Raw genomic sequence first — 22958 nt, 5'->3', positions numbered from 1 at the left:
GGGTAGGCGCCCACTTTGTCCGACTCCCTCCTCTGCGTGGTCTCAGCAGAATGTTGTGACCAGTCCACCAACAATGGAAAATTATAAGCGAGAAGCTGGCAGGCAAAATGCTCAGAAAATTCCTGGATTGCATTTAATTGGGGGCCAGGAGGGCCCAAGCCTCAGACCTCACACAGACTCCTGGCAGTGGCTGGCAGGGCACTGAGGTCCGTCCTAATGGTGCTTGCTGCCACCTGGCTGGGCAGAGCTGGGCTGGAGGCCATGTTATTGGGACACAGCCATGCTGTCCCCTAGCCTATCACCTACTGCTCCTATGGGGCCAGGAGGAGGAGTTAAGCACCATCACAGAGGCCTGAGGACCCACAGAGCCCCAAACAGTTACTGTCTGGCCCTTGGTAGAAAAAGTGCCGCAAGTCCTGTTCTGGACAGTGAGATTTCACCAAGTCACTTTGATGACTTGGGGTTCATTGGACATATCACATTTTTCTTCTACATGCAAATGATATCTGAATCCTCTCAGCACCTTCTTGGTATATTCTTGATCATTAGTTGCATTGGTCTCTGCCTTACTCTGCAAGAGAGTGGCCCGGGAATGTCCCTCTAGGGCAGGACCTTGTAAACATGGACGCTGGACACAACACAGGAAACATGCTCCAGGCAGCTGGGAGACTGTCATGCTGTCATGACCTCTACCTACTGGGAGTGTCACACGTACCACCTCCCAAGACCCTGTAGACAGAGCCATGCTCACTCTTCAGTTTGTCCTACACAACCTCGCCTGTCTGAGCCGGTGTCACCTTCTGGCAAGAAGGTGAAGGTGTCCTTCTTCCAGTGCAGCAGTGTCTGGAATATTATTAGTGGCCCCTTTGGCTGATGGCAGGACAGATGAGTCCTCAGTCTCCCTCACTGATGACAGGAGGATAAATCCACCACAGGGTGGGCTCTGGACTTGGTGCGATGCCACCTTGTGCCAGGACACAACTGTAGCTTTGGAAGTTTTCCTTAAAGAGTATTCACAGCATGAATCTGGTCACATCCTCTAAGTGGGATCAGACCCTAGCAGTATTTTGTTTGGAGAAGGGAGCAAACATTGATCCAGAGCAGGGCTCTGACCCAGAGCTCTGGCCAATTCATGGAGAAGGCCTATGACATACAGAGTTGGACATGGGGAAGACCATGCTGCTGCCCAGGAAGGGCCACAGAGCTCAGAGAGCAAGAAAGTGCCATGTGCTAGGAGGCTGGTGGACACGGCAGGGGATTGCACCCCCAGAGAATGATGAGGGGCATCTCTCTAAAGCAGGGGAATGTGGAGTGTCAGATAGCACCAATGTCTAGATTTCAGGGTAATTGACACACAGCAGGTGTGGGGCATCTTATTTCTTAAACACAATGGGGAGTGGGGAAGTTGGGGGGACATTTTCCTGGCTATGCCCTCAGGAGTCGGTGGCCAATGTTCCAGGCCCCCTCCTTCCAAGGGGCAGCACCTCACCAAAACCCTGTCTGCCTAAGGCTGCCAGAAAACACCATCTGATGGGTTATTTTTATTTTGACAGCTGCATCCTCTTGCACTGGCACAGAGGGAAGTCCCAGCCACCTTGGTTAGAGCCCCTGTGGAGGGAGAGAAGAAGAAGAGAACCAGCCACCACGGAGACCAGAGGTCCCTCATGAGGTCACCTGGACCACGAGATGAGGGGCTGAAACCATTCAAACTTCAACCACTGCCAAAGCAGAGGAAGCGGTAGGAGAGGTACCCATTAGAAATGCTGGAAGTTTCACTGTAAAGGAACCTTAAAAACACTTGGAAATGTTATTCTGACTTTGTCAGCTGAGATTGTTTTTTCCTTAAGGCAGAGAGTCAGGGCATACCATAGAGGTTAAATGAGCATTCAGAGTAGATCTGCAACTGTCCTCTGCCTGGCTGCTGTGGGCATGGCCTACTTGACGGGGCACTTCATTAAATAGGTACATTTAAATTGAACCCTCTGAATTGTTCTTAAACTTATCTGCTTGGGAATGGGTACCGAGACCAGCTCTGTTTGTGGGAGACGCCTTACCCCATAAGCATACATTTCAGGGGATGCCTGTTCCTTTACAGCCATTTCAATGATAGAGAAACAGCCCCAAGTCTTTGTCCAGTGTCCTCTCCTTTCCCAGGCAGCTGGTTGTGTTCCTCACCCAGGAGGGTCATCTCCCTTTAGGTGGGGAAACACCTGAGAATTAGACAAGCATGTCCACTTGGGTCAAGAGAAGGAGGTGTGCAGACTGGGACACGCTGACTGGCTTCACCACCCCCGCTGTGGCAGCTGAGGCTCAGCCAGCCCTCACACTGCACATGCCCCCATCCTCCCACTAGCCACAGGGCAAGACCTCCCTGCGATGCCCCTGCTCAGTAATGATGCTACAACTTAATATCTGTACGGGTTGTGGTGATAACTGAGAGAAGTAACTTCTCAACTCAGACTCCAGGTTTGACACCAACCTCTGGCCCAGCACACACACAGCGGCCTCTGGAACTTCCCAGGAGTCTGGCCGCAGAGAGGGGAGGGCATGCCAGGCAGTAGCCAGGCAGAGCTGAGCGTGACAAGGAGGGTGGCCCTGGCTCAGCCAGGGCTTCACCCTCGGGCTTGAAGTTGGGTCGGATCACTTCCCTTGCAGGTGTGGGGGGTGCAAGGTACACCTGCAGGACCTAGCGGGCAATGGCTCCTTAGGAACACCTGAAAATGGTGAATTTGCTAAAACCCATCTTCACAAACCAAACTGCACTTAATTGTAATATCTGTTATGGCTAAAAACAATAACAGCAACCATAGAGTTGTTTAACCCTACTTTGTACCCAACCAGCCAACCAACCAGCCGGCTCAGGCCTTTCACCCAAGGAACCTGCAATCCATCCAATCCATTCTCCTGGACCCGCCATCACCACCACGTGCTGGGCCTCCCATGTCTACAACCACATACTGTGCTGTCCTGATCTGAACAGAGATACATTTCCCTCCAGGGACACTCTCGATGGTTTCCCCCAACTAATCTGTTCTTCCCTTAGAAACCCCTTTACAAAATCGCACCCCCTGCTAAAGCTTACTAGATTTGTTCCCAGATCACTTACCTGTCACTCATCTCCCTCTTCTGGCGCCCAGCATCAAACACAGCCACAGCCTTGTTGGTGGACACCCAACCCAGGACCTCCTCTCCAACCCCTTTGCACCCTGGGGTGCTCCTGCACTAATTAGAAACCACCATGAGGGGTGGGCTTTGGAATGATAATCAAGATGTACCCTTACTACAGACATGTGGTACCAGAATGGATCATGTGTTTACACACCAGATGCTCCCCTGCTTCCCGGAACCTGCTTCTTTCTCCCCAGTTCTAGAAAAAATATGGGAAGGGATATCTGTACTCCTCTGCTCACTGCAGCACTATTACAACAGCCAAGTACAGAAACAACCTAAGTGCCCAAGGACAGAGGAGTGGATTAGGAAGATGTAGTCTTTATACACAATGGAATATTACTCAGCTATACAAAAGATGAACTCTTGCCTTTTGCAACAACATGGAGGGAACTAGAGCAGATGATACTAAGTGAAATAAGTCAGAAGGAGAAAAATACCAGATGGTTTCACTTATATGTGGAATATAGAGAAACAAAACAAAAGGTCAGATAAAACCAAACCAGTAACAAACCCTAGAAATCTGGCTGTAGAATTGAGGCTACCAGAGGGAGAGGAAGGACAGCAAACTGGGGTGGGGCCCAGTAGACTACCGTGGAGGACAATGGGTGGCGGGCGTGGTAACATACACCTGAAGGGCGTGATCCTATACTTCTGAATCATATAAGTGTTGTAAACCAATGTTGCTCAATTTAAAAAAAAAGAAAAAGAAAAAAATCCCACTCCCACGTGTCCCAGTTCAAGTCCCCCTCCCCCAATTTCTAGCCAGGACTTCTATACAAAGAGCTTTCCAACAACTTCCTGAATGCCTATCTCTTTCACTCCATTCCATCCCCAAGAGTCAACATTCTGGAAAAGAAGTCCTAATGTGTCACTTGACGTTGTTCATAAATCTTTGTTGTGTCTAGTTCACATAACATAAAGCTCAGGCTCCTCAGCTTGATGGCTTTCTCAATCTGCTGGGAACTTGCTTTTCCACCCTGCAGACCTGCTCCTCTGAGCCCTGGAGTTCTGGCGCACGCCCAGGGCCTTTGCACATGCTGCTTTCTCACCTGCAATCCCACCCACTCCCACCGGCCCTTCTCACCATCACTGCAGAGCCGATCTCTGCTGTTCTTTAGGCTCAACCACAGTGTTAGCTGCTTGCTGCAGCCTGGCTGACCTGGCAGCCTTAGTCGTTTTCTCCCAGGGAGAGGGCCATGGGGACCGTCACCCCAGGTTTGCATTCACAACTCTATGCTGTTGTGAGGCTTTCCATGCCTGTCTCTTCTTAATACTGGGCCACATCTTCTCTTTGTCTATTCCCAATTCCTGCTGTAAGGCAGGCCCTTGGGAAACATTTGCAGAATCTAAAGGAATAACCAATTTAACCAAAAGGAGAACTGAAGGCAGCACCACCCTCACCCACCATGCTGACCACCTTCTCCACTCTGCAACCAGCAGACCTCCACAACTCCTAGGATCCAGGGCTTATTTCCCCCTTATCAGCAGCCGGAAGGGCTGTCCCTATCCGGGACACACCCCTCTCTCCCTCCCCCTCCACTGAACCAAACCATACCAGCCCACCAGCCTGCCTCCACTCCCTCTTCACAAAGTCTTCCCAAAACCTCCAGTCCATGGGCATGAGGATCTTGTATAAATAAGATCCTTGTGTGCTTTGACACCCAAGGACCACCTAGCTCAAGTTCATCCATGCTCTGTGGCTCCAGCCAGAGCAGAGGGAGAACATGCAGCACCTGCTTCTCCTCAGACCTTGGCTTGCAGATCTTGGCAGACCTTGCCCAAGCCCCACTGAGGGTGGGATGGCTATGAACCAGACAGGTCCACGCCAGGAGCCAGCAATCAGCACACGATATGTTTGCTACTTGACTGTGCAAGGAAATCAAAAGAGAGACAGGGGAGGGGACGAAGCAGGAAATGCTCAGGAAACTGGGACCTGACCAGAGGAAACATCTAGGAAGAGTGTTTTACAAAGAGTCTTGAGTTATGTGGAGAGGCTGGGCAGTATGTGTGCACCCTAAGGAGGCAGTCCACAGCAGAAACAGAGGGAACTCTAGAAAGACAAGTGCAAGGGAGATTAGCATAGATCTCATTCTTGTAGAGACTGAAAAAACACCACTTCCTCTTCATACGTAAGCCAGTGAATTCTAGAAGATCCAGCCCCTTCTGGTCCTTTCATGATGGAATTCTGGTTTCAGGCCTCCACTGCAAGGGGCCCTGTCACAGAAGGATCAGAGACAGAGGCGCTGCCTCTCTGCACTTGACTGCCCACACAAGGAACTCAGCTACAGCTCAGCTAAAGGCAGAGCAATTACTAGACAGTTTTCGATACCTACCATAATTATTTCTATTTGAGTCATTTCTATTTAAGGCTGGGGTTGGCTTCAAACAAATTTACCTCAACACATGAAAGCTGCTGCAATCCTTTGGTATAAGGTATCACTGATACTTGGGCAGCATCAAAGAGACTTTCCTAGAGAGGTGAGAGCAACTGAGGCTCCTGGAAACAACTGTCAACCTGAAAACCATCCAGATGATTCGTTTGTAGGGGCCCTGGACCTCGCAATTTGATAGCGATGTGTTTCTTTCCATTTGCAATATGATTAGATAACAGATCATCTACACTGGAATGTCCAGTGCAAACAGTTTTCAAGCTGCATCTCCAGGGAATCTGCGAATCTTAAAAAAGGACATGAATCCATTGAAATGAATCAATACAGGAGAGGTAGTATGTAAGTGAGACTGAAAAAGAAATCCATAGAGTTGAAAGGTGGTCAGACTATCCTTCCCATTGGAGGATAATGACTGGAATGAAGCAAAGAAGGTGCCTGGTTTGGACCCACTGACCAGGGACAACAAAGATGGAAAGTCCAAGGCATCTACCTGTGAATCTACAGCAAACATCAATACTAAGCGCAGAACCCAATCTGGCCAAGTCTGAACCTCAGAACGCATTCTACCCATCACACTTACAGACGCTTGGGGACCAGCCATTACCTGCCCACCTCCCTTCTATTCATTCAAAAGGACACTTTGAAGATACTCCTACTGTAAAAATGAAATAAAAATCTAGAAGAAAGGGGTATGGTGGGGTCTTTTCAAACCCTTATCTGTATATTTGCACACTTAAATGTGTACCTACAGAAATACATAAGTGATCATTTAAAGTTTACATAAATAGGATGATCTTGGGGATACTTGTTTCTTTTGCTTCATAATTAACCTTTTCCTGGGCACACCTGTAAACCTTCCTTCTGAATGGCTGCAGAGTCTGTCTTAATATGTATGTATCACAATTGACCATGACCTTTCTTCTGAATAGTTGGATGGGATCCAACTTTATTGCCATTGCAAAGAGAGTGGCAATGAATACCAGTGCCCGCCTCTTTGTGTGTACAAGACAAATGTGTGATTTTCAGCAATTATCTTCCCTGAGCTGGGGGAAATATGGCCGATGGCTCCTGGACTTGAAGGTCATGGACAAGACAGGTTCCTGGGGTCCTAAGAGCTGAGGATTGATGCCGTCACCAGGTAGAAAGACAGAGTGGGGAGTGGTTCCCTGCAGGCATGGGTGTGAGGCTGCAGAGAAGCACAGGCAACAGAGAATCTCCCTTATGAACAAAGCACCAGCCCCTATTCAGTACCAATCACCTTGAATGTTCATTCAGCTTTATAGGATCTGACTAGAACCCCCCTAAAATCTGAGACAAAGTCTCTACCACCTCTGCCCCCACCTGGCCTTGGTCTTGGCTAACCCTTTCGTTGGTCTGCTATGTATTTGTCTTCCATGTGCTGTCACCCTTGCAGGACCAAGCTTCAAACTTAAGGGCTCTGAAGGAACGTCATAGAGGGTCACAGGGGGTTCTTGGTTGTAAAAACTCAGCCACAGGTAATTCTGAGCTGGAGGCCATGTGGCTCCATAAAGCGACATTGTCACCGCCACAGCTAGTGACTGGAGAAGAGCTACAGGGACAGGCTACATAAATGAGGCAGCAGGCAGCAGCAGCCCCTCTGGCTTCCCAGATTATTCATGATTAATAAATCACTCTCAGTATCTCTTCTTTCACACACCTCCAAAGAGCCACAAATGACCAAAGATATGATATCTCACTCTGGAGTGGAGCTGAACACCCCGTCAGCTCTCAGTTATCAGTAACCACCTGCAAGAGGGGTCCCGGGTGAATGCAGGGGGAAGTGGGACCCAAGATATCCTGGTGTCACCTGCCTGGTCTTGGGATGAGCTCAGGAGCCAGGACACAGGCATGAAGAACTGAATCGTGAAACAGATGTCAAGAAGTCATTCAACAAACTCTCCCAGGGCATGTGTGATACACGTTGCCACTAAGAACAAACACAGTCTACAAATGCTATAGAAGAAAGGGAAGGAGGCTGAGGTTAAGGAGCACTGGGGCTGAATTTGAAGGTGGGCAAGATTTGGGCGGGCAAAAGAAAGATGGAAGAAAGAGGAGCAGACTGTCTTAGATTTTCAGTGCCTTTTCACAAATTGGTTCTTGTTCGCTTTCCATTCTGGTAACCAACAAAAGTTGCCAGGGGAGAAAGGAGGTGGGTCACCAATGGACATGCAGGGGCCAGAAGTCTGTCGGTATCGCCTTCCAAGTTGAATGGACAGCCTGCCTTGGGGGGCTCTCTCATAAATACATAGGGACACCAAGGAGAGACACAGGGCCAACAGCAAGAATCAGAACCAAGGGAAGGGGCCAATTACAAACCAAGTTAAGACAATTAAAATTTGAGCCCAGATACCTCCAGAAAATGATTTTAGCATTAAAGGAAATATAAAACAGAAGCATCAGGAATTAATGCCTGCCTATGAAAATCTCCTATCCACCCCCTCCCCCCCAAAATACTCCAAAACTTAAATGGTTCAAACTACAATAGTTACGGCTTAAAAAGAGAACAAAAATCCCAGCTAAACTCAGCTCGCCTGCCAAACATTATAATCTGGTGTGAATCTGTGTGTAGAAACTGTATTTATCTATTTAATCTTATATTATACATCATTAAAAAATTAAAATTCTTTGTGTCACCAGCCCAGGGAAGGAATGAGACTCCTTTTTAAAAGCATTTTTGTTAATAGTGAAAAAATAGCTGGGTTTCTGCAGGTGTGCTGGTTAAAAACCCAGAATGAAAAATGAAACAGATTCTGAAATCTTTGCACTAGAAAGACAGAGCTCTGTTTCTTTTCTCGGGGGAAGAGAGAAGCCTTTCATTGCTCAATATGACTTCCTCAGCACCTACAAACAATATGGGGTTTCTGAATTGAAGAAGCACTGCCTCTGTTGCAGTTCTCACCATCTCTCAAATCTGTAGTAACTGGCCTAAGACATTGATTACAATGGAGGAGAGCCTTGTGAGCAAATGAAGCAGCATCCAGCCAAGTTCTAAAAATAGAAACAAAAGAAATCCCCTCTCCATGCAGTAATTACTGATCTCACTTGGTTCCTATTGGGAGTTAACATTTATGTCCCTCCCGGCTCTGCCACTTAGTGCTGGGTGACGTGCTCAAGGCGTCAGACCTGGTGATGCTGGGAAGGACTCGGGATAATACCATCTGCCTCGCTGGCTCAGATCTCTTGGAGGACTGGATGAGCTGGATGCCAGCGGCAAAGTTAGCACAGCACTAGAAGTAGGCCTCTCTCGGTGCCCTCTGACAGTCCCCTCCTGGTTGAATGCCAGCAGCCAGATTTTCCAAAATCCCAGGCATCCCCCCAAAGTCCCTGCACAAGCCTCCAGAGTCACACAACAGAGAAGGGACCTTGTCCTGAGTTTCCACAGCCCTGTTCCTCCTTGATTCCTGGCCCTGAGGTCCTGCCCTGAGCCAGAATTCTCCTCCTGCCAGACCATAATTGCTATTAAGAGTTATAAAGTAGCCACACCATGGATCTTTTCATACACTAAGGGCAGATGTCAGGATTGATTCACTTCTGTTATCCCGGGCCCCTGGCCCAGGTCCTGGCATGTATTAGGTGGGTCATTAACTCCCTGTCGTCAGTGGGAAGAGCTGTCTGAAACTCTCAGAAACTCAACAGTGGGAGGCAGGCATTTAAAGCCTTACAACCCGAGCAGGCCCTGCCTTCCTCGTCCACTGAGAACACAGAGGGGACAACCCTATCCAAAGCTGAACTGGAAACCTCTACTAATGCTGCTAAAAAAAAATCAGAAGCTTAGGTCAGGCCAGGAGGGGACCAGGGCGCAGAAGCCCACTGGAGAAATTTCTGGCCTGGAATAAAGCTCCAGGTTCCCACCAGGATCCCTGGACCAACTGTGGGGTTGGGAGCAAATCCTTCATGACTCTGAACTTTAGCTTCCTTGTCCACACAGGATGGAGTCAGGTAGATGAGCTCTAGGTCCCGGCTCAGCTGAGATTTCTATGTCAAACCAGAAGAGAAGCCATGTTTCTGCATCTCAGGGGCCAGTTTGGAGTGTATGCGAGTGACTATAAAGGACCTGAAGTTTCTACCATGGGTCTGAGAGTCTTTACTCTGCAGATCCACTCGTCACTCTTCTGAAGAGTTAGTACTTGGTGCCTCAGACCTCTCCCCCTTGGCTGACACCTCACCCCATGGGTCACCCTTGTCTTGGCTCGTCTACCTGCTCTATTCACTGACCGGAGGTGAAGCCCAGCCCCCTCAGAATCCTGAGAACACACCTTCCATTTTCTCTTCCTACTGAGTTTCTAGGAAGAAAATCTACTAACATTTTATTGGGACACCCCCTCCCCCAGTCACCCAGATAGTGGAGAATGACATCTAAGCTAGCCAGAGGCGACCAAATCACAAGCTCCTTGAAGTTCTTCCTCTAAGTGACGTGCCCAGCAGTTAACAACATCTTCCACATGTTCACATGCCTCTCACGCAGGTGATCTCACAGCACTGCCCTTGGTCAGATGTCCCAACAGACACAATCGCTACATCCAGAGACAACACAATGGGCACAGAAACAAGGTCACCTCCATTCTGCCTAGGCCAGGTGCTGGCCACAGACTATACCGGAGGTCAGTGGGTAAGAGGACAAGTTGACACCACGCTGACCTGCTATACAAGCAACTGTCTCAACACACGGACCCAGAGGTTCACCTTGGACTCCAAGGGGCAGCAGGCCCCTGCATGGGGTCCCCTTGACCAGGATTCCCAGAAGAGAAGTCAACAGGATGTAGTGCATACACATCACCACACACCATACACATAACACACACACATACCTTACATACCATACACGCAACACACATGTACACAGCATGCAGCACACACATGCCACACACAGACATGCCACATACATACACACCACACACAGAGACACCATATACCATACACACAAACATACCACACATAGATGCACCCACATATTACACACAGACACACCACATATATATACACTACACACTGCATACCTCACACACAAATATACACCACATGCATGTATTCTACACATATACATCACACAGATGAGCACACAATAAACACATACACACCATATACACACCACACACACACATACACACACACTGGATCCCTGCTCAGAAAGACTGATAAAAGTGGGTCTTCAGTGCACAACTTGAAAGCCTTTATTTTGGCAACACAACTGTCCGCCTTCCAGGGGGACTGATGTGTGCTAAATTCCCTCATTTATTGTCCACAAAGCATTACATTCCAGGCCTATGAGTTCAAGAAACCACACTGAACAATATAATATGACTGCCTTGCTCATGCAGCCGCCATTGTAAAAAGAGCAGGCCTAACGACTCTAAAAGCCCTGGAAAATTGATGTTAAGCACCCAGCACTTTCAAACGCATTCAAATGTTTGTTGGAAAGGACCAACCACCCACTCACAGTGTTGTGTCCGACATGAATACACAGTAGCAGGCCCCGATGTCATACAGTAACTCCTCCCACTTCCAGCACAAACTAAGGCTTCCCAAATTAAGTGAGGGGTCACTCAATGAACAAGTCTCGTTTTGAAGATCTCAGAAAATCAGGAAGGTGCCTCTGCTCTCCTCACTGATCCCTCATCACGCACCCTGTATTATACTCCCTCCCCAGGCGGGGAGCAGCTCACAGCAGTTGCTGGGCCAACCACACACCTACCCTCTGGCTTTCATCCCTCTCTATGCCCTTCAAGCCAAACATGGAGCTGTTGTCTGACAAAGTCCATTAATTTCCAACTGACTCCAAACAAAGAATTTCCCTGACTCACCCCACGCTGGTGAGATCATGGCTTCTGGAGCTGAATTTGAAAGTTAAGGCAGAAGGCAGACTTTATGCATCAGCAGAGGGGGAGACTAGGCCTGAGATTTCTGGGGCTCTGGCAAATCCCTTGTGTACCAGGAACCGAATGTGAGCGTTCAGGATCAATTAACTCTGCACCCCAGTTTTCTTCTCCTAGGCAATCAGAGAGGCTCCATTCAAACTTTGAAATAATGTATTCATGGGCTAGGTGTGACATTAACAGAGATTACATAAGAGGTACAATGTTAAACTACTTTGTTACATGATGATGGTCTAGTCCTTTCTAAGGACGCAGTCATGGGGCAAAACTGATCATCAAACTGGAGAAAGAATAATGCCATATAACAGGATGCCAGCAAATAAAATCCATCTCTGAAGAAAAAGGCAAAGAATTTTGCTTTATTTTGTTCCAAGGCATAATTTGTCCTTAGAGAATGAGATTCCTAGCAGGAGTATATCCTTACAGTCTCAGAATAAAAAAGACATCATTTGCCCACAACTCTGAGGATTTTACACAAACAGTGGTCTCCCCATGCTAAATGGCAATGACACCTGCTTTTCTCTTCAGGGTGTAAATGAAGAGGTTGAAGAGATAAATCTGGAGGTCTTTTATTTCTAACACTCAAAGATCTTGTATCTCGACAGAAGCACAATGTGAACAGTCTTGGGGGCCAGGCGCACTGGTGACAATGAGCTCCATTAAATGAGTACAAAGCAGCGAGGCGGGCCTGGAGGGGGAGGGTGGGAAGGGCAGCTATGTAATGTATTAAAATAAAGGAAACCTCAAGCCTCATCTTGTGATTTAAGAGGAAGTCAGTCATGACCAGCATGCACTTTAACTTATCATCATAGCCATAGCTTGGCTATATTTTTAATATAAACTATCATGCTAGATGGAAAAATGAAAGAGCTTCTTACCAGGGAATAATCAGGCCCCCTAAATGATGTACTGCTGTTGTTGCTTTCAATGAAATTGGGTTACACCCCAAATCCTAGCACCTTAGAAAAAACCTTGCCCTCCAACAACAGAAGGAAGTATGAACTCAGACCTGGAGAATTGAATGGGGGTCTGTTCTCCAGCAGGGTCTCTGGTAGACCACGCTTAATAGAATCACGTATCATTCCATGATCTGCTTTTACACTAACTGAAACCTGCTTGTTCTAATGGCTGAGAAAAAATAGGTAGACTTAAAAAAAAAAAACCTGTATCACCTACTCTTGCATAATATGAATTTAAATGAAAATAGCTTGATCTGGGATTTTTTTCTTTCAGAACAAATTGCCCCTCCCTCTCCAACACCCCACCCAAAATAGAAAAACACAGACACATCACAACCACACAGGCATTATTTTTCTAAAAACAGGTAACGTGGGCTTTGTTAGGGCTAATAAACAGAAAGATTTTACTCCCGACCAACAGTTCAAACCGTCCATCAGGGTCAAATTGAGAATGTTTGTGGAATTACTGTACAGACAGGACACACCCTATTTACCCGAAAATCTAAAACACCACAACAGCTTCTGCTCTGAGAGCCTCTCCACCAGAGAAGCCCTGGAAAACCTCCAGTGACAATTTATCTTCCATTGTCTTTAAAGTCTAAATGCAAATGGTAGATAATTGAGCTTAAATGGAAAAAGAAATCAGGAAATGAGCAGCCTGAATTCTTGGGAATTCTAAAACCGGAGATACTTTTGAAAGGCATGAAAATGGGTTTTAAATGTCTTTAAAATCCAGAAGGAAATGCAGCATTAACTTATTCTCTGGCATTTGGCCAACAAAGCCAAACTGCTGAAGTACCAGGGATGCCCTCAGGAGGGGTCCCTTCAGAAAAAGAGGCACCCTTTCTACCCCCCACCCCCCACGGTCTGGACAAGGTGCAGGGCTGAGTCACAAGTGCTCTGGAGTCAAAAGACATGGTGGCCTTCATTAATGGCTGGCACATTCCTGCAGAACACGTAAAGTCACACACATGCACTCCCACTGAACATGTGAAGTCACACATGCACACTGAGTGTCTTACCTCCAACATCGGCCTGGCGCTGTCATGGACAGACAGGATGTGTGTCACCTTGTTCTTGCTTAGTTGCTCTGCATCTCTGGCATCTGTCAGAGAAGGAAGAGGACGGGCATTTTAATATTCTCTGCAAGGGAACTACTCCTAAAGTTTAGCAGGCAATTGCACCAGTGCGGGAGCAAGCTGGAAAATGGGCACAGGAGGTCAGTGAGGAACAGGGGGCCCCAAGCCCTAAGTCCAATTATCAGCCTGATGGAGAAACAATCACAGACCTGGAGGAGGGAGCCCCCCCATCCTGCCCCCGCTGCCCCATTCAGTTAAAAGTGGAATGTCCAGAACATCAACATAATAGCACAACAGCATCGGATCAAAGCTGGTATCAGAAAAGTAGGCTGGGAAACTCAGTGGGCCTTGGAGATCCCACAGGCCCAGCTAATCAGCAAGAGACACATCACAGAGACACCAACAGCCAAACCCCCACTCCTTGCCCACTGTACCCATATAAATACCTGCTGCTCATCACTTCAGTGGCCACCCACTCAGGACCCCTCTCCCCTGGAGAGCAGTCCTGTTCTTCCTACCTGCCTACCAATATATCTGCTTTTCTGTAACTTTGGGTCTCTATGTTGGACTTTCCTCTGCGAAGACCAGAACTGAGAAGCCTGCCTGGGGTTCTGGGACTCTGGTCCTGCTCTCCCAAAACCCCAGTTCAGTAGCACACATGTTTCTTGAACTTCATAATTAACTGTACCCAGAAAAATCTAGACCTAGAGAATTTAGGATGATTGCTTTTAAATATTTTGCAGATAACTAAGTTCACTTCTGGCTGTACAACTTTTGCTACAAAGTGATTGTCAAAAACTTGGAAGGCTCTGACATGAATAAACATTGTAGTGATGACTGCTGCTGTTTAAAGGCAGTGAAAAAAGTGACCTGTGAGATCATTTTGCAGTTGACATTTGTTAAGTTGTAGACAATTAGGTTATTCTTTTATGTGGTGTATATAACAATAAAGATGCTTAACACACTTTAAAATTTTACCTCTTAATGATTAGTAATCTTGTTACAAGGCAGGGTATGGGGCACCCCAGAACCCCAAGCCTGTTTGTTCTAAATAGGTTCTGCCATCCACTACATCAAGACAAAACATACTGTAGTGCATAAGACCTTCAATGCAAAGGAACTTTAAGATAATTAGTGTGCAATATGGAAAAGGGGAAGAAAAAAAGTTTCCAAATCAAGCACCCAAAGTTACCCATCTTCTCATGGGTAAATGCCCATCCAAACAGGGTTGGCCCAAAGTAGGGCCACTGAGGCCCGAAAGCCTGCCACAAATCTAAGGCACCTCCTGGAGGGGACCCACAGGAAAGGAGCAGACGGGGGCCCAGCACATGTGAGACAGAAGGAGCAAAATCAAAATCAAGATAAAAGCTGCCATTGTTAACCTCCCCACAGATCTTTTGCCCACGTCTGTTTCAACCGGTCCAAGACCAAGAAGCAAGTGCAGCTTCTTCACATGTCTCTGCAACACAAGCCTCCTCCAGGTCTCCTTCTGGCTCCCATCCAGCTTCCTTCCTTCTCCTAGTCTCCTCTCCACCTCTTCTCCTTGCTGCTCAGCCCCATCCTTCCTTGGGTAGGGCAGGGAACTTGAAACCTCCCCTTTCCCTTGGGACCTCCCTGTTACAATCTTAGTTAAAGTCAAATACAAAGAACCCCGTCTATAGAAAATAGAGGAAGCTGCCAAAAACCTTCTTTCCCCTGATGTCAAAAGCAGTGACGGATAGGTCCAGACGCAGATTGTGGTTTATAGCATCTACATTCAGTTTAGGGCAAAGGTAAAAAATAGATCATTTTCTGGAAATTCCATAAAGAACTATCCATACATTGGTTGGCTATTAAATTATCTATCTATGAATCTAAAGAGATGCCAAACACATTCCCTCCAACGCCACTACCTGTAGGAGAAGGACTCAATGAACATTCCTTCTGCTAATCTGCAAAGCAGGGACCAACAAGCATTAGGGGATCAGATCCAAGATGCCCTGGCCTGGCCTGGTATGAGCTTTTAAATGATATGGGGAGAGGGGGGGAACAGACTGACAGTCAAATGTTTAATGGTTGTGTTTCTCTGGGACGATGCTCAGTATGTAATGCTAAGCCCAGGGCAAAACCAGTTACCAAATTATAAATGCAACAGCTATTCAATTTGTAAAGATACACACACACACACACACACACAAAGTTGTGGGGGCCAGGAGGAAGTGGAACTGCTCTAAGGAATTGTCCCAAACAGTGGTACTCTTTCCGGAGTGGAATGACAAGTATTTACATTTTTCTTTTTTATAGATTTTTTTTTTTTTGTGAATTCAATAGGAATAGTTCTAAAAGATTGGTATGTCTGTGACATACCTAATGAGCTTGTTAAAAAGACAGATTCCTTCCACTTAGTTCAAAATCTAAGGCAGGGCTGAGGAATCTGCATTTCTAATAAATCTTCATGATGGGCTGGAAACTAAGAAACGCTTTTCTAAACATCTGACAGGAAGCTGGCACTTATTTTCAGGTCAGGAAAAGTCTTTAAATGGAATATTAAAAGGATGGTTGTATTGTAAGACTCTCTTCATCGCTGCAATCATCTCAAGCTTCAAATTCAGATGTGAACCACACTTGCCTGCATCACATACCTGGGGTTCAATTCCACCCCACCCATCCCCAAATTATATAAGATGCCTTATTGGTGAGCTTTGAATTAGGCAGGAACTGGAATCACTGAGGACTGCCACAAGCAGTTAACCTCCAGAGTCTCGTCAAGATATTTTCCAATTGCTAACTGCATGCACGTTTTAGACGAGTTAAACAAGACAAAGCTGGAGCTTTCCAAGCTGGAGGAGAGGGAGCCTCCAAAGTGGACTCTTAATAATTTTGTATAGTATCTTCCAGATTCTGGTTCTGCCCAGGATTGGAATTTGAAAGAGCAATATACTTTTTAAAAAAAATCATTTCTTCTCTTGACAACAGCTTTATTGAGCTAATTCACGTGCCAGAAAATGTACCCCTTTAAACTATATGATTCAATAGTCTTCAGTATATAGAACTTTTGACCATTGCAGTGATTTAACTTGAGAACATTTTCAACAGCCCCCAAATATGCATTTATAATGTGGATTAAAAAAAGTGGTTGGGGGGGTCTCCCTGGTGGCACAAAGGGTTAAGAAGCAGCACTGTGAAGCTATTCGCAGCCCCCGCAGCACAAGTTCAATAGCCGGCCAGGGAGGTGACCCACATGGCGCAGCAGACCTCTCCCATCTCACCTGCTGCTCCCCTCAGCAGTGTATTTCAGTTGATCCACCTGTCCTGCTCCCCACTCTGTTTCTGGTGAATCCTCTTACCTTTGCACCTCTGGCCTGTACCCCAGTTCTTGCATGCATAAATAAATAAATCTTTTTTTAAAATTTAAAAAGTGGTTTGGGATAAAATTAGACATTTTGGGAGACAGAAGACCACCTGATATTGCAAATGATACAAATGACCCTTAGACTTCAAGGAAAAGGAAACCATGCTCTGGCTCTGCACTCCTTTCTGTAGTATCACGTGCTATCTGCACTGAAGTGTCACTTTGGATTGACTCCTTCCAGGCTGTCCACCATTAAGTGTACAGAACACTTCAGCAGTGCCACTGGATAAAGACTTTGAGGCATTACTTCATGACTTCAAGTGACTGTGCTTCTGGACGGTGGCCAACAAGTGCCAGCACTGCTGAGGAGCTCTGGGGGCAGCTGTGACTCCTGGCCTTGGGGACCCAGCTTGTTCACATGTGCATGCCCAGGCTGGAAGGCTCTCCCTGAATACCACATCGCAGGGCCAGAACTTAGTCCTTCATGTCTGCCAAGCAGCAGCACAGTATCATTGGGGGTACACCAGAAATGCAGAACCCCAGGCCCACCCATACCTACAAAATTTGGAATATGAATCCCAGAAGGTCATGCGCTCTGTACACAGGGGAACCCTATGTATGACCTGTGAATGACCTTGACCTGGTGCAAGGGTGCCCCGCCCCCACTGAGGCATGTGAATGCCATTTCTAAGTCAAAAACCAACTCACAGCTACTTGCAGTAACAAATGCGACAAGTCAGTATTAATACAACTATTACAGGCTTGAATTCACGTGGAAAAAATCTAGAGGAACATATGTTGACCACGGTTATCTTGGGATGTGAGATTTTTAGGAAGTTTTCACTCTCGTTAACCTATTTTTATAACATCGGGATTTTTTAATTATTTTATTTTTACTGGTGAACCCACATTTCTTCTAGAATCAGGAAATGCAAAAATTAAATACTTTGAGCCAAATTTAACATAAACTGAATTAATAAGTCAAACGAACAGTCAGTCCTCCTTGGTAGAAACAGCTTAACCATGTTCTTTTCCTTTCTCTACCAATCTCTCTCCTTGGGCCTTGACTCTTTTTTGCCCATTCATGCTTCCTTTTGCTCCCTTCTCCCTGTTTCTAAAGGAGCCAACCCTCACACAGTAGGGTTCTGAACTGGAAATGCCCACTTCATCCTGCTCCTCTCCTACTGGACATCAGGTGTGTGGCTCAGAGGAAGATCCCAGCCATCACTGAAGCAACAGCTAGGTTTCTAGAAGATGCTACACTCCGAGGGCAAAATGACAGTCACATGCTTTCTTAAAAAGGGGAACAAGGGGTCTAGAACTTATGCTAATACAGAAGATAAACAGTAGTGACAAGTCCTACATTTTGAGAAATGCCAAGTTGGCCCCAGAAAACCAGGCATTCCAAAAAGTCAAGCTGAATTGCCTCTGAATAAAATTAACCAGAAAATATTGGAAGGAGCATGGCCAGCAGGATGACACAGGGAGAGAAGAGAGAAGGAAGGTCTCTGTTATGAAGGCACCTAACTCGCTCTGCTCTTACTTCGAGCCCCAAGCCATGTTCTGAGTTATTTTCCCATGTTCTGAGTTATTCTCCCACAAAAATGGGAGGCTGTAAATGTGTTTCTGTACATTGCACACACACACACACACACACACGGGGCCTGAGCTCACTTCCCACTTTTCTAGATCTCTGTGGCCATCTTCAAACAATGAGGGCTTCCTCTGTCCCAAGTTGAGAATGTGCTGAGTGGTGAACAAGACATGCCAGTCTGTTCTGCTGCTAGCTTTCTTGAAATACTGAACATGGATTGAGAACTGGGCTGTGTGACCAACATCTGGTGGTAGAACAAGAGCTGGGAAACAAGTGTCCTGGGACACATGCAGAGGTGACAGGGATGGAGGCCCTGCCATGCAGCTGGGGCGGGGGCAAGGGGGGGCTTTATCCAGTTCTAATGGTAATAATGATGGCAACAGAACAGCTACTCTCATTTAATCCCTCCAGCAAACCTCGAGGTAGATACTCTGATCTTTGTCCCATTTACAGGAATGAAAAGTGAGGCTCAGGAACACCTCCCTAAGTCAGCACCAATAAATGTCAGATTTGGTGGCAAGAACAGGTAGGAAGTACCCCATTTTGATCCCAGCCCAGTTAGGAAATGGACCCACTGAAAGGTTGAGCCCATGAGCCACTAATTATGTCTCCAGATGGTTATTATAATATAAAACAATGTATAACTTTAGAAGGCAGCAAATTAATTTTTGTTGATGCCAGGTCAGCCTGGTGTGAATCACTGGGGAACCACCCCTGGGCACCAGTCCCATGAGCAGACACAGAACAAAAATGGGAGACTGTGACTGTGTTTCTGTACATGACATGCGCGTGCACACAAGCACACACATGCACACGCACACGCACACGCACACACACACAGGGCCTGAGCTCGCTTCCCACTTTTCTAGATCTCTTCTCCATCTTCAAACAATGAGGGCTTCCTCTGTCAGCTGACATCTGCTTTTGCAAGTGCTAAGTTGGGAGGAAGCAGTAAGAGCTCCCTTACCTGCCTCCCTCCCTGCTACCTGACCCCTCCCACTGCCAGGGAGGGGCCTCTTTGTGCCCCTCTGGCGGCCTTCCTCCAAGCAGTGAGCTCCCAGCCCCGCTGCTCTGCTGAGAGCCCCTCATCAGATACCAGGCTTCAGGAGCTAGTCTGTTTGTGGGTTTCTCTCTTGGTGGAAAATCATAAGGTGATGGAAAACCGTTTGTGATCAGTGCAGAGTTAAAAAGAAAAAAAAAGGTAAGTTGCAGAGAGTTATGTGATGCACAGGATCCCCTTGGAAAGAAGGAAAGAAGGAAGGAAGGAGAGAGGGAAGGAAGGGGAGAGAAAGAAAGAGCTGGCATAGGAGACCATTCAGGATGGGGTTGAGGAGACCATGGTCACCAAAACCTAGGCCTGGGTGGCAGTGCCAGCACACACTCTGTGAAAAATAATAGTCTTTCAGAAGTCTAAAAATTTCTCCACTAATTTTCTTGATGCGTTTTTATATGGGTTGTTATTTACATTACAGGAAGGATGTATCATCTGTAATTTAAACAGGGAAGAGAATGACTAATTAAGACATCATGCTAATGTGTAGATGACAAAAACTATCATCCTTTCACACTGGCATCCAAGGTGATCGGCATCTTGCTTGCGGATTAGGGTTGTGGGCTGTGGGTAAGCAGATTCTAGGGAGGCCAGCCTCACGGCTTCTCTCCACTCTGCAGAGTGCTCCCTGGCTCCTACCCACTCCCCTGAAGCTGAACCTTGAGGACTGGGACATGCATCCACACGGGACCCCAGCTCAACAACCACACGTGGGCCCTCAGGACATGTGTGTGGAACTACATGGATGCATCCCTTCCTTCAGCTTACTGTGGACTCACCGCACCACTGTCCTGCATTTAACAGGAGCCTGACATCTGGTGATTATTCAATAAACATTTAGTGAATTAATGAGTGAATAAAATCTGACCACATACTGATGTCAGAGTAAGTGAAGACAAGGACACATATGGACCATTTGAACAAAGAGGCATGTGGGGCCTCTTTTCAGTGGGTGAAATCACAAAGCAATAATCCAGAACTGAGGGATTCTGTGACCAGCAAGTTAGAAAATAGGCATTGATTTTAGAATAAAACGAATTTGAAATATTTTTTGAAAACTGGGTGGGTCCATACATCCTTCTTAAAGAAATTCACCTCCCAAGAGTAGGAATAAAGTTCTCAGAAACTACTGGCAGAAATACTGAATCTGTTGGAAGTGAGTACCGTTTTTAATTTGTATATCTTTTCCCTAGCCATTTTTTACTTCTAAGAATTTACCCTAATTAGACTCTGCTTCCCCATGAAAACGGTACTAACTCAGTAAATAAACCATTGAAGATATTTTGCTCCCTAACATATCCAGAGCCCCTTGACAATCTACCACAAAGCACTAGCTGCTTTTTCAGAACTACAAAGCTTACTAATTTGGGAACTCCGGTCCTATTTTTAACATGTTCTAGTAGCAATTAGCAGCTGTCAGCTCCCTGGGCTGGATTAGTTCTGAGGCCAATTAGCAGTACTAGAGGGGGAGAAGAGGAAATAAACCGTATGCAGAGAAATCATAAAAAATGGATTGTTTTCTTCATAATCAAAAGGAGGCTGAACTCACAAATGGAACCAACAACTGGAAAACAGATGGGAGTGAGTTCTGACTTGTTCAGGGTGGGGAGGAGCCTGGATGCCTATTACAGGCTGTACAACCTAGTAGGGGCAGACTTGTTTCTGCAGGTTTCCTAGACCCTGCCCTCCCTATTAAATGCATCCTGTCTCCGACACAAGGAAAGCAGTGGTTCTTTTTTTTTTTTTTTTTTTACACAAACTCAAATGTCACTGGACATGGGACCAGGATCCCTCCTTGGAAAACAAGCAAAGCCTGATGGACACTACATGCTTTGCTCCAAGGGTTTCTTCTCACCTCTGTGACTATGGAGCCTTTTGGGACAGATGAGCTAAAAATAAACAGTCAATAGCTGACAGCAGATCAATCAATATTGAACAAGCCCCAGAAAAATGTATGAGGAAATCCATACATGATGAGAATCATCTGCTAGAGCTGAAAATGCCACCTATTCTCTCCAGGTGCTAAAAAAAAAAAGGTTCCTGAAAGTTTATTGATAAAAATGTATTGATTTATTGATATTAATTTAATGAGAAAACAAAAAAAAAAGCAAAGAGATGATAAGTAAGCTTACTGGTCGCTAAATGTGCCTTTTAGCTCTCTTTTCTGCATAATTGTGTTCCATCAAGGATGCAGTGTAATGGTGAAAAGCAGATGTCAAGTTGGCCCCAAACCACTGTCAGCCATTGACCCAAGGGTTAGAGCTCATGAGCAAGGCATCTGGGCACATACTGTAGCCACTTCCAGACCACACTCAGCATAAACTGAGTGTTCACCTTCACTCATTCATGCAGAAGACTAAAGCTGGTCTTTTAAAAGGTGAGCACACCTTTAGTGGAAGCAATCCAACTATCCATCTATAGATACATAGATCAACAAAAATGGTGTCTCCATATAGTGGAATAGTATGCAATCCTCAAAAAGTAAAGGCACTTCTGCCACAGCTACAACATGGATGTACCTTGAGGATGTGATGCTCAGTGAAATAAGCTAGAGAAATCCTGTTGTTTCCATTTACACAAGGAACATAGAGTAGTCAAATTACATGGAGAGAGATGTCAGGAAGGTGGTTGCCACAGGCTGGAAGCAGAGGGGAACAGGGATTTAGTGTTGAAAAGGGCACAGAGTTTCAGTTGGGGAAGATGAAAAAGTTCTGGAGAGGATGGTGGTGATGGTTGCACAGCCATGTGAGTGTACATAATGCCACTGAAAACTTAAAAATGGTTAAATGGGCCTATTTTCGGTTATGTCTGTTTCACCACAATAACAACAACAAAAAGAGAACCTCACCTTTGAAGTTGCCGATGTACAGCCCAGGCAGGATCTAGGGGAGATTAGAGAGAGAGACACGAGTGAGCATCACAGACTGGCAGCGACAGAATTCTCCACCCACAGGCCGGGCTCTCACCTGGACTGTGGGAACCAATCCAGGTCTGCCACTTGCCACACCCCTTCCCAGCACCTCCAGGGATGGACATCAGGCATCCTCATCTCCAGGGCTCTCATCTGCCCTCCACCACCGGGAAATGAGCTGAAACACCCACAAACGACTGCTTGTTGGAACCTGTCAGCTCACAGAACTTAAAGGCCAGAATCCCGTATGGGTCCTCCCAGATTCAGGTGTCCTCCCTCACTCAAACACCCCAGAGCTCCCTGGGAGAGTCCAGCCCAAACCCAAGCATCTCTGGCACCCCCTTCACCCTTCCATTCCTCTTTTCCTCACTGCATCCTGATTTCATTGGCAGCTTCAGCAAACCATTGTGGGCGCCCTCTGCTTAGTCTGGTCCCTCTGCCAGGAAGCTAGACCCCAGTTCTGAGTCACACCTTGGGGTGGCCTATCCCGAGTCCCAGTCTGGCTTCATTTCCCAAGGCCCTCTGCTCCGCTGTACAGATGCCGTCCCAGGGGCATCGCTTAACAAAGGTCTGTCCCA

At 46.6% G+C, this 22958-nt stretch overlaps 1 protein-coding gene across 2 annotated transcripts in view; it reads right to left on the bottom strand.

The window, feature by feature from the left end:
- DUSP22 (dual specificity phosphatase 22) overlaps positions 1 to 22958 on the bottom strand; it is a gene marked incomplete at both ends in the record, with an annotated part of 58373 nt that overhangs the window by 23058 nt on the left and 12357 nt on the right. For both annotated transcript variants that reach the window (XM_084228171.1, XM_084228170.1), the window contains 2 exons: positions 13437 to 13519; positions 22318 to 22351. In XM_084228171.1, the coding sequence (XP_084084297.1) occupies positions 13437 to 13519; positions 22318 to 22351 (117 nt within the window). The remainder of the gene's footprint in view (positions 1 to 13436; positions 13520 to 22317; positions 22352 to 22958) is intronic.

The sequence above is a fragment of the Talpa europaea genome (assembly GCF_964194135.1).
Source record: "Talpa europaea genome assembly, chromosome: 2".
Classification (NCBI taxonomy): Eukaryota; Metazoa; Chordata; class Mammalia; order Eulipotyphla; family Talpidae; genus Talpa; species Talpa europaea.
Note: the sequence above shows the minus strand (reverse complement) of the source record. Positions and strands in the feature narration are given on the sequence as shown.